The sequence below is a fragment of the Oncorhynchus keta genome, chromosome 10, assembly GCF_023373465.1.
Source record: "Oncorhynchus keta strain PuntledgeMale-10-30-2019 chromosome 10, Oket_V2, whole genome shotgun sequence".
Classification (NCBI taxonomy): Eukaryota; Metazoa; Chordata; class Actinopteri; order Salmoniformes; family Salmonidae; genus Oncorhynchus; species Oncorhynchus keta.
Window position 1 is genome coordinate 29,408,915 of NC_068430.1, and position 12,973 is coordinate 29,421,887.

Sequence of the window (12,973 nt, forward strand, 5' to 3'; positions counted from 1 at the left end):
GGAGTGCCTGGGGTGATGGGGAAATAGGAATGATCATCACCCCAGGCACTCCCTCCTGACACACGCATACCCTCATCCAAACATACACGCACACACATAACCCACTCATGGTTTTGCGGGGATGCTAGTGTCACCATGGCCAAATAATCAGATTAATATCATGTGCAGTAGCCCTGCCTGGCTCTGCACGGGCCAGTTGATCAGAACATGCTTTGATGAACCTCCCAATGGATGGTCTCCAGAATCAATGGGTGGAGCCAGGCTATACAGCCAGGCTTTCGGTAGTGGGGAGGGGGAGACTGGAGTGGTAGGCAGTAGGAAAGCACAGTGCTGCTCCCTGCTGGAAAGGGACCAGTGCTGGTGCAGTCCCCTCAGACTGTGAGTGTGCTTTCATGCTCAGCTCAATATGGCCCAGCCTCTGAGGCCAAGCACACATTATACAGAACTCACACATTATCCCCGAGGGAGGTCTTTGGTTAATCTGATTCAATAACACATATCACCAGACTTTCACTGAGCCAATGACCATAAAACAAACCACACAGGGCCTTAGCTGGATGTGCCTTAACCACTGTGTCTGATATATTACTGCTATTTTGCAAGTATTTATAAATTAAATGTTTTAACCACTACTCTATAAAGCCTAAACAACACCACAGAAATCAATTCACCATGTGTAATTTGCAGCTGTAAATATGTATTAAGTACGAAACTGGTGTTTTGTATCCACACCCCATTGATTTCAGTAAGGGTAAGGAAGGGTAATGTTATGTAGTACTCACGCTGTGCGACCTTGGCCAGGTGCAGCCGGTTGACCCAGGAGATCTTGCTGAGGGGACTGGGGGTGTTGAAAACCACCATGAAGCTGACGGGACGTCCCGACCTAGAGGGGAATACCCACACACACAACGTAAAACATCTGACTCATGCTCTGTGGGGACCTCATCAAAATCATTGTTCTACTGGCCACAGCAAAGCAGCAGTTAAAAGCCCATTTGTGTTTTATGGGTCATGCATTACACTGGAAAATAGCCTAAAGCTGTAGGAATAGTGGCATAGTACTCCATAGAGCCAATCAATGCACAAAGACAAATACCACAGACAAATGTCCTGCAAAGGCCAGTTCTTTTACAATGACAGACCACACAGACTAAAGAACAAGTTCCGGGTGCCATTTCCGACTTTCAAACCGAATTCCAATAAAGTCAAGTACTCTTTTGGTCTATGCAGGGTCATATAAGAAATGGCTCTGGGACTGAAGTCATCAGCTTCCAAACCCAGGACAGTGCTGCAGACTGGTCTGTTCTATGGATATATGTTGGGTTTCTTCGGATATCTCATGAGATTGTGATATGGTTGGATTATATGATTCTGGGCTCCTGATTGTGTAAACATATTTTTATGTGATTTCTTGAAGCGGTTTGTGCTGTATTTTACACATGTTGTAAACAAACCCCCCACTGGAAAACTAAAAACATACTGTCGTTTTATTCTAGTGTACTATAAGACTGCCTACTCCTCCCCTTTGGAGGCCCTTCTGGGAGCAGGAGGAGGAGAGAGAGGAGAGGGAAAGGGAGAAGAAAGCGTCAGTCTTATAACCACGGAGCTGTGACAAACAGCACATTTCTCCCCGTTTTAATCAGGATAGTGGAAGTGATGTGAAGGTCAGATGATGCAGCGCTCCGTTTGACCCTGAAGGTTGTCGTGCAGTCACTGCCGCACTGAGATGCCCAGATCAGATGAGAGAGGGGATGAGAGGGGAGCATGAGCTGCTAACACACAAAGAAAGAGACCCTCTGCTCCTTGCCCCTGGACATGCCTTTTACACTCTGTGTAAAAGCCGACCGTTCTGGTCCTGCATGTGGGAATAACGTGATCCTTGAATGGGGGGAGCTCAGTGTAGAACTATTAAAGGTCAAAGGCATCCGGTAGGGGCTCAGTACCCTGAGATCAGCAGCTGTGAACCAGCCACCAGGTTACCTCTCACAATGCCACACACTTTTACATCCACCAAGTCCCCCGGCTCACACTCTCGTCCTTGCAGTCTGTACAGAGGTAGGATCTTAATTTGATTACTCTTTTGATGCTGAGAATTTTCCTGCACTGCAGATGAGTTAGGAGTTAGTGATTTACATCAATTCACTGAAAATCCACTCTAACACAAGGTTATAGTAACAGTACTGCACTTTCCATGTATAGCCTAACCACAGATCAAGCAACATTATGGACTAAACGTTCAAATCCTGTTGTTGCAGGATTATTTTGCTGTGACAATATAGGTAACCTTAAGATCCTACATCTGTATATGCAAAATACCTGTTTGTTTTTCTTCTGTTCTACATGAATAAACAGGGACACGGATACTACTTGCTTTAGGTTGAGTGCCAGGCTAAAAGATACAACAGCAGTACACATCTCCAGTGACTCGATTCAGCAGCAGGCCTCCAAGATAGCTGTTTTCCCTGAAAGTTGGCCCCATCTTAAAGGTGAAGCTCTCATACATTCCTCTCTGTATCTCTCTCCCTCTCTCTTCACTTAGCCAGTGAAGGTGCATTTGTCACTGTACCCAATGCCCTGCTTGTTAAAGAGACATTCCTGACACGCACGCACACACCCCACCCACACACACACACTCACAAAGGGAAGGCATTTCACATTCAGCCGTTCAGACATCATTAGAGGGTAATTGAGTGGAGAACGGTGTGCAGCCTGAGAATCTGCTTCTGTCATACCTGCCTGCTGCCCGGCCCGCACCCAATTCATTTTCACTCAGACAGAGTGAGAGAGTGTGAGCGAGAGAGTAGACAAGGACAGGAAGATGTAAGTAAGATCTCCAACTTCTTTGACAAAAGTGGAGCTTTCACACCGAGATGTAATTCATACCCTTCACTGCTTAAATACAGCAGAAGCAATTTGTTGAAGAACGAGAGAGACGAGACGAGAGGGGAAAGAGGGAGAACGATGAGAATGAAACTGCTCCCTTCATCGGATTGCCAGGAAGGGTAATACTCTATGCTCTCACAGCTCCAAACATGCTAAACAGAGCGGACCTCCTCGGACCGGCTGATTGACAAGTCTGCTGGTGTGCTGGTACATGGGCAGAATGGGGAAGTAGAAATGGGGGAAGTAGGCATGGGGGAAGTAGGCATGGGCACGCTGGCGGAACAGAGCCGAGCGGTGTGGAGTAAGATCCCAGCCCTGCAGCCTAAACCCGGGCTGATACATGACTGTGGGTCACTGCTGTGGCACACATGGGACACTAACGCACAAGGACGGGACAGATGTTGGAGTGAGTGCTGAGCGAGAGGCGGCACACACCTATTGTCCAGACATTGATAGAGGTCAGTCAGAGGCCCCTGTGGGAGATACAGTGTGCCTAGACCAGGACCTGGCTGGACTGGGAAAGTCACAACTTAGCTGCTCATTGAGAGAGGAGTAAAAGACATGCAGGTGGCATGCAGCAAGTCAAAGAACAGAGAACACTAGAGAAAATAAACCACGAGTCATCTGGCACAGCCTTGGCATTGACCCATGATTGCTGTTCTTTATACATTTGGCCTGTGTGTGTGTGTGCCTACAGCCATACTAAAGCAGCCATAGATAAAGCGAGTGCTAACGATGTGCTGACACATACCGCGGTGCCTTTGCGGCAGCAGTAGATTCCCCCCATGTCCTCAGCTCAGCCTGTCCCTGCTCTGTGAGAAGGGATGGAGGGGACGCTGTGATGTGCTGCCTTCCTGGCGATGGAAACGCTCCCAGGCTGACAGGAGAGGACTAACTTGGTACAGGGCAGCCCTGCGGTGGACCCACTCTAACTCCACCACTCTCACAGAGACACAACTAGACTGTGTAGAATATCAACGTGTGTGCATGTGTGCACACACACCACCACCAATCACCACCAACCCCTAGCCCTAAGGCCCTCTGCTGGCCCTGCCACCTCCAACCCACATCCCTGCCTGCCAAGCAACCAGACAGCCACCCGCCACAGAGGCCTGGCCTCAATTAGTCTGCTATCAGAGTCCCTGCCCAGCTCTCTCTCCTAAAGGAGCTCTCTCTCTTTCATCCTTGGGTTTTATCTCATGCTTCTCACAATCTACACTCTATACTAGAGTCCAGGTCTCTATAGGACTTCACTTGCTCAAAGCACCCCCCACTCAACGCTGTAGAAACCTGCTTATCTGTGTGGCAAAATGAGGTCCATAGGCTGCTACAAACAAATAGTGTTACACTATGTGATACTGCTCACAGAGATGGGTAGGGGATCTCTCGCCCTGGTCCATGATGCTGCTAATGACATGGGTGGGGTAGTCCTCAAAAGGGAAGCTGGGACCAACCTGCCTGCATGACATCTAGCTACACCAAACATAGAGTAAGCAGCTTGACCGGGCAGACCCATTGTGGCCCCACAGAGAGAGGGGGGTACCAATCTGCAGTGCTCTGCTGCTCAAGCTGTCACCTTAGGTTTGATAGGGACATTTAGGTCTTTGCTGCTGGGTGTCCCCCTTTGTCACCCTACCTAGCCATGTTCCTGTGGTGGAGGTGGATCAAGGTCTCTTTCCCTCCCTGTTCCTGATACTCCCCTCCTCCTCCTCCTCCTCTCATCCTCCACACACTAGCAGCCACAGCACGACTCCCTCTTTAATCTGTCTTCATTCTCGATCCACCTCCTCTACTCTCAGCTGAGTCCGTAGCCACTTCAGCCCAATACGATAAGCACATTCAGACTCACCACAGTGAGACAGAATTATATAAGCTCCCATTAAGACCTTTAGATTTGGTACATCTAAAAATTACAAAATGAGCTGTCAGTCAAAGACCACTTCCTGTGTGTCCTTGAGGTGAACTACAATAAAAAAAAATGAAGGATTCTGAACAAGTGAGAAACACATTTAATCAATGAAAATAACATGGCTGATGCTGTCAATTATTCCATTTGAGTTCTCAAGGAAGTGAATACTGTATGTAACGATCAGTTAATGTCCCATCGTGGTGTGCAGTCCAGACCTCATTTGCCAGCCAGCTGTGGCAGAGGTGGGTGGGGGCAGGCTTTTAACACTGGCTGAGCATAATGCCAGGTAATGTGCTCTTTGAGGGTAAGTGAACGCAGCATCAGGCTCCTTCATCATCATAACGTTAGCGCTCAGGCACATTAAAATACTTGTCACCAGCTATTATCTTTATGTGCTCGTGTGACGGCCTGTTTTCCGAGTTATGGATGAGGCTATTTCTCCAGCAACCTGTTTTCTGGAGTCAAGGCGGCAGTGTAAAACAAGCCCTCGCAGTTCAATTTGGCCCCTTTAAATCATAAAATCACACAAGTGAAGATAGTGGATGAAATCCACACATTGGATGGTACTACAGTATGGCTGACTTTAACACAAGGTCCAGTAATATTGAGGTAATACTCACTTGTCTGGTCTTCCAGGCACCTGCAGGCGTAAGCGGCACTTGTTGGCACTCTGAATTTGATCCTCCTTGATCCGGATGAGTCTCTGGAGAGCTAGACACCAGTCCTGGGCCACGGTCGTGTTCAGGTTCTATGATCCACAAACACATAAGAACATCCAGCTGTGACATGAAAATATAGCAGTACATACTCCCATGTGCATGCTATGCTGCTTCCATTTACAACCTTACATTCACAACCATGATATAAGTATGCCATGCTTATAGTCACACCATCATGCATGGACTATAATGACATACACTCTCTATTAAAATAACTATTTATACACTACTATTACTATTTATACACTACTATTACTATTTATACACCCTTTCATCAACCCATGGCCAAAGTACTTTCATACCATCAAATATAACATTTACACATCATTTACACATTAAATATAATCAATGAACCATGCAGAAGTATTTCCTATATTTGTTTGGTGGACATTTATATTATAACTGGGTGGGGTGTGAAAATCAGTGATATGGAGAAAAGCAGATTGTACTCCACCTAAGGACATTGTGGTCATTAAAAACAGAGGCCACCTTTCCACTGAGAGGCTCTTTGGTGATTGCTGGAGTATACTGTGACTATGTTATGTACAGTGACTTTAAAGTCATGATGGCAGACAGACACACTACTGAGGTGTCCTGATTTGAAGACAGCATAGCTCACTGCAAGAGAGAGGCACTCCGTTCTTCAGGAGATCGGCTCAGAGATGTGACAGATTTGAAGGGTCACATATGATCACTATTGTGGCACTGTTTGCATGGGGATATTGAATGAATTCATGATGGTATCAATTGATGATTCGAGAAAGATTTGTAGCTTTTCTTTGCTCATATTTGAATTGCATTTTGAATCTCATTGTGAAGGTTTCCGGAAAGAGATGACCCCAAATGCCCTTCTTCTCTATCTATGTGTAATTAACATAGTTGTTGTTGTACAGCACTGAGCATTTTACAAAATAACACTTTGTTCATGTTCAAAGCATTATGCGTTCTCAGGGATTTAAACCTGTAGTTAGTTGGGTTGTAGTAGAAACAAATCACCTTTGATCAACCTTACATTTGCAAGCAGTATTTAGAAATATCAGCTTTATTAATAATTTGTCAAGCTGCAAATGAAATATATTTCATGTAAAAAGCAGTGCTTTTGTAGGTCAGATTGCAGTGCATGTTTTTAAAGTGGGTAATTTGGACGTAGACTTTTGTGAGTAACTCTGAGGCAGTTTGGGCTGTGTAGTGATGCGAAAAATTGCTATAGTAGACCCACAGGTTGGGGTTTGGGCTGTGTTCTAAGTAGTGAAGTGGGGTAGGGTAGTGGGGTGGGGTGTACCTGGTATGTCCCCTGTAGCGTTCCCACCAGTAGTGAGATCTCCTCTACCACAGACAGGTCGTGCTGCAGCTCCTGGAGCTCCTGGTAGAGCCGAGGAGGACCCAGGATCACCTTCCCTGTGGACAAAACACAACATGGCCTGTCACACTACAGTACACACATCAACAGGTTACATTATTAACATCAAATCAAATGTTATTTGTCACATGCTTCGTAAACAACAGGTGTAGACTAACAGTGAAATACTTACGGGTCCTTTTCCAACAATGCAGAGTTAAAGATTTAAACCAAAAATGTTTTTGAAATAGTGACACGAGGAATAAATCCACAGTGAATAACAATAACAAGTCAAAATAACATGTCTTTATACAGGAAGTATCAGTACCAAGTCGATGTACAAGGTTATTGAGGTAGCCATGTACATATATCTGGGGGTAAAGTGACTAGGCAACTGGATATATAATAGACAGCTCGGTCTCTGTGTGTGTGTGTCTCTGTGTGTGTGTGTGTGTGTGTGTGTGTGTGTGTGTGTGTGTGTGTGTGTGTGTGTGTGTGTGTGTGTGTGTGTGTGTGTGTGTGTGTGTGTGTGTGTGTGTGTGTGTGTGTGTGTGTGTGTGTGTGTGTGTGTGTGTGTGTGTGTGTGTGTGTGTGTGTGCTTTTGGTTCCAGACTTGGTGCACTGGTACAGCTTGCCATGCGGTAGCAGAGAGAACAGTCTATGGCATGGGTGGCTGGAGTCTTTGACAATGTTTAGGGCCTTCCTCTGACACCACCTGGTATAGAGGTCCTGCTTGGCCCCAGTGATGTACTGGGCCGTACTCACCACTCACTGTAGCGCCTTATGGTTGGGTGCCTTGCAGTTGCCGTACCAAGCGGTGATGCAGCCAGTCAAGATGCTCTCAATGGTGCAGCTGTATAACTTTTTGAGGATCTGAGGGCCTGTTCCAAACTCCTCAATGTTATTGGATAAATCCATGGAATATATTCCATTCTATGCTAGGGAAACAATCCTGTAGCTTTGCATCCCATTTCTACTTCATCGGATCACTTCTGTTTTGAGAACATCACTGGTACTTGCTGAATTTTTGCTTGTAAGCAGGAGGATAAAATGATGGTCTGATTTGCCAAAGGGAGGGTGAGGGCCTTGTAAGAGCTCAATTTCAAACAACTATTGCAATCCCCAATGGAACTGCAATTCTTTACTTTCCTGAACTACAATCACTAGTAGAAGTAACAAAGGAGATTAATATTTGATGGATCGATCACTGCCGTTATTTGTTGAATGATCTGAATGTAGTCTGGATGTATAACTAAAAAGCAGATAGAGAAATGTGGCCATTTGGATGTGAGATTAACCAATCAATTTGGGAGCATACTGTCTTCACATTCTCCGTCTCCAACCTCAGGGGATCAATAGTCCTGCCTCTCACTCCCAATCTCCCTCCTTTCTGCCCTGGCCCACATCTCTACACACCGCTCCAGGTGAGTGACGTTATTACATTTGCAGCAAAATGTAGCTGTGGAGCTGTCCTGTCCTGTGCTGTCACCACAACCACATAATCAAGTAGCTATGAAGCTTCGTCAAAAGGCAGGTTACTGAAGCCTGGTCCTTTGTGGGAGTCTCGTGGCTTGTGGAGCTAGGTGTGTGGTTGTATCCACAAATAGACAGAGAGAGAGCCAGCGAGAGTGGAGAGAGGCAAGTATTGTTATCTTAAAGAGAGCCTTTGTAACCTTTGGGGATTTAATGGGATCTCGACACGGACGGGCACAGACATCTGTCATCTGTGAGACACGATCAATAGCAGACATCTGAATATAAAGAGGTGTGCCTGCCGTGAGCCTCTGTACACAATGGCTTCCCTGAACCTGTGAGGCTTTGGGATTCGCTGGCACACAGGTCCGCTGTGTCCCCGCACGCCTGGAGTTGGGACTCAGCCCCGGAGGTGAATGTGCTGAGTTGTAATCCAGCGTAATCCCGTTGGTGTGGCAGGATTGGTTTTCACACTCAGACAAGGTTATTCACAGTGGCCGCCGGGCACGTAGCAGCAAGGCAGGGCTGAGCCCACAGGGGCCCCTGCCCATCCTTCCAAGGGCAGCCACCTCATGTAACAACAGCCAGCAGGAATATCCATGCAGCTGGTGCTGCATCCAGCTCTGGGAACTAGCCTGAGGGAATTCACAGCAGCCACTGCTTCCAAATCCCAAATATAGAGAGATAGTGACTGGGACACAGAGAGAGACCGGGACACAGAGAGAGAGACTTGCTTTGGCAATGTTAACACATGTTTCCCATGCCAATGAACCCCAATGAATTGAATTGAGAGAGACTGCAACACACACACAGAGAGATGCCAATGAAGAGAATGAATTGAATTGAGAGAGACTGCAACACACACAGAGACAGAGAGAGAGAGAGAGAGAGAGATTGAGAGAGACTGCAACACACACAGAGAGAGAGAGAGAGAGAGAGAGAGAGAGAGAGAGAGAGAGAGAGAGAGAGAGAGAGAGAGAATTGAGAGATCCCTTCTCCATCAATAAAGGAGGGATCTAGGGCCAGAGATGAAAAATGTGTCAATTTCTCACAAAGGCGTGGGAGCGTGGGATTTCGGCAGGACGCCCCGCCGAATTACATCACAGGGGATGGGGAACTATAAATAGAGGGGCCAGCCTGTGTGACTGGCAGGCTGGAAAGTAATTCAACAGATGCACAGAGGAAAATTCCTGGAAAGGCATGATTAAGGGAATGACTTGCATTGGGCCAGTGCAGAGAGAGAGAGAGAGAGAGAGAGAGAGAGAGAGAGAGAGAGAGAGAGAGCGAGAGAGAGAGAGAGAGAGAGAGATTTAAATTTACCGTTAAATGATCTCACAGTGTTGTAAGGCTTAATCTGCGGAGAATCTAAGCCTAATCTTGGCCTCCTTGTTAAACTGTTTCTCTTCGCTGAGCGTGACACGGTCAGGCGCTACTGTAAAAGTCGCCATTAATATTGAAGTCATGGAGCTCCAACTGTAAAAGGCTGTTCCATTACATCCTGATAAGGCATTGTATCTTCTCCTTTACATTGCACATTTATCAGGGATCTCTCCACCAAGCTGTATGCGCAACAGAGTTCTGTGAGGGAGGGTAAAAGGACTCCATTCGATTCCTATCTAGTGCTGCTGCTTCTCTAATTGGAGCTAGAGAGGAAGGGAATAATCTCTGCAGATTGATGACACCACTCCAGATATGTTTGTGGTCTATCAGAGAGTGAAATGAGACTGTGGAGGGTGCGGCAATGTTTTCCATCATCGCTATTCTTTTCACAAACACATCCTCAATCAGAGTGACAGCCCTGTGTCACCAGAATTCACTTGGACAGTTGACAGTAGGAAACAGATTAGAGGGCTGTGCTGAGTCAGACCATGGGGCTGAGACTAGGAGTCTGGCCAAGTGATGAGATTAACTGGACTACATGTAGGAGATGATGAACAGGGATAGAAAGGTCATGGAAGGATGACTCGTGAGGCTTACCAACCTGGGGGACAGGCACTGCCAGGGTGCTTGGCACCGCCATGCTGGAACAAGGTATCCTTGGCCTGGGAGGCCTCCTGACCCACCTCCACCACCTGGACCTGCAGCAGGGGGGCACTCCACTTCATCGTGTACTTTGGCCCAACAGGGACCAGGCTGCTGATATCAGGGGGCCCCCTGGTGGTGGAAAAAATAATACCAGTTAAATCAAAGCTCTTCCCAGCGTTCCTCTCCTCCTAACAGAAGCACTAATCCCAAACCACCAACAGGAGGAGAACCGAGGTGTCACTCTTTGAATTATCACAAAAATAGCTGGAGAGCAGAATTAGAATCTGTCTGATCAGCAGTGTTCACGGCAGAAGCAGGACCCCCGGCTGTGAGCAGGGTTCATTTTATATTCATATATTCCTGTAATCAAGCACACAATCAACATTGTGATCAGTTTGTCAAGATTCTAGAGGGCAGGCAAAGTCAACTTCAGGGGAATCAAGTTGAACAAAACATGGGGTGATAATTACTTTGAAGGCTGAACAAGAGAGCTTTGAGGTATGAACGTCTCAGACAGGAGCTTTGCAAATAGAGGAAAATCTTTCCTGTTTACCTTCAGCTCTGAGAAGATGTGATCAATGGTGCTGTCATAGAGGATAAATTGGAGAGGGACCAAGAAATATGTTATGTCAGTAATCTAAGACTCCTGTTGCTCTAGTTAAACTGCCTGCCATTTGTTAAAAGCTGATAAAACTCTGGTAACTCCAGATAGTGCTAGAGAACGCTATATTACTCTTTGCTATGCAGTTTGCCTAAATATATCCCTGCAAAGCCTTGTAGGCTGAGCCTCGTGGTGCTAATGCTGTGGCGCCGGGAAGGTGTTTGTGTATTTTCACTGAAGAGCTGTTTAGCAGAATTTATTCTACTCTACAGAGACATCAGACTTGTTCTATGTCATTTCAGCAAGCCATGACACCCACTATCTCAGATTGTTCTGAAAATAATTTCTGTAGATAGAAACCAATAATATTAGCAATCCTGCAACATTATTTTGTGGAAATATAATTTAATCTCTGAGAAATGTAGCTAATTTGTTGCACTGAAATTGGCTATTTTAAATTATTAGGATAATATAATATTTAATAAATATAGAAACATAACATCCGATTTGGACCACATTTTTTCTAACAATGCGTAAGACCTGAAGATTCCAAAGAAATGGCCAGAAGCCACCCAATGACCCCCCACACCAATCCCAACCCAACAACAACTACACAAGATCAGTTCACTATGTTTGACAAGTAGTATGGAGCTACAGCCTGGAGTATTGTTTCTTCATCTTATAGTGCATTCAGAAAGTATCCATTCCCTTTGACTTATTCCACGTTTTGTTGTTTTACAGAGCATGAATTCAAAATGGATTAAATAGATTTTTTTCTCACCCATCTACACACATTACCATATAATGAAATACAGAAATATCTCATTTACAGATCGTAAGTATTCCTGAGTATTCCTATTTCCTCACAACTGAGTCAATACATGTTCGCATCACCTTTGGCAGCGATTACATACTCTGAGTCTTTCAGGGTAAGTCTCTCAGAGTTTTGCACACCTGGATTGTACAATATTTACACGTTATTCTTTTTAAAATGATTCAAGCTCTGTCAAGTTGGTTGGTGATCATTGCTAGACAGACATTTTTAGGTCAAAACTGAAACTAGGCCACTCAGGAACATTCAATGTCGTCTTCATAAGCAACTCCAGTGTATATTTGGCCTTGTTGAGGTTATAGTCCTGCTGAAAGGTGAATTTGTCTCACAGTGTCTGTTAGAAAGCAGACTGAACAATGTTTTCCTCTAGGATTTTGCCTGTGCTAAGCTCTATTCCGTTTCTTTTTATCCTAAAAAAAACTCCTTAGTCCTTGCCGATGACAAGCATACCCATAACATGATGCTGCCACCACCATGCTTGAAAATGTGAAGCGTGGTACTCATTGATGTGTTGTGGTTGCCCCAAACACAACACTTGGTATTCAGGACATAAAGTTAATTTCTTTGCCACATTTTGTGCAGTTTTACTTTAGTGCAAACAGGATGGATGTTTTGGAATATTTTTTATTCTGTACAGGCTTTCTTCTTTTAACTCTGTCATTTAGGTTAGTATTGTGGTGTAACTACAATGTTGTGGATCCATCCTCAGTTTTCTCCTATCACAGCCATTAAACTCTGTAACTGTTTTTAAGTCACCATTGGCCTCATGGTGAAATCCCTGAGAGGTGTCCTTTCTCTCTGGTGACTGAGTTAGGAAGGACGCCTGTATCTTTGTAGTGACTAGGTGTATTGATACACCACCCAAAGTGTAATTAATAACTTCACCATGCTCAAAGGGATATTCAATGTCTGCTTTTTTTACCCATCTACCAATAGGTGCCCTTCTTTGTGAGGCATTGGAAAACCTCCCTGGTCTTTGTGGTTGAATCTGTGTTTGAAATTCACTGCTCGACTGAGGAACCTTACAGATAATTGTATGTGTGGGGTACAGATTATTGCACACAGAGTGAGTCCATGCAGATTATTATGTGACTTATTTCGTCTTGCAATAACAAAAGGGTTGAATACTTATTGACTCAAGATACTTCAGCTTTTCATTTACAATTCATTTGTACAAATTTTGAATAATATA

General features: G+C 45.2%; 1 protein-coding gene across 4 annotated transcripts in view; it reads right to left on the minus strand.

Annotated features, from left to right (window-relative positions):
- Positions 1-12,973, minus strand: part of arhgef10la (Rho guanine nucleotide exchange factor (GEF) 10-like a) — a 114,247-nt gene that overhangs the window by 66,228 nt on the left and 35,046 nt on the right. For all 4 annotated transcript variants that reach the window (XM_052526820.1, XM_052526818.1, XM_052526819.1 and 1 more), the window contains 4 exons: positions 10,305-10,477; positions 6,794-6,909; positions 5,413-5,540; positions 783-883 (listed from right to left, as the gene is read on the minus strand). In XM_052526820.1, the coding sequence (XP_052382780.1) occupies positions 783-883; positions 5,413-5,540; positions 6,794-6,909; positions 10,305-10,477 (518 nt within the window). The remainder of the gene's footprint in view (positions 1-782; positions 884-5,412; positions 5,541-6,793; positions 6,910-10,304; positions 10,478-12,973) is intronic.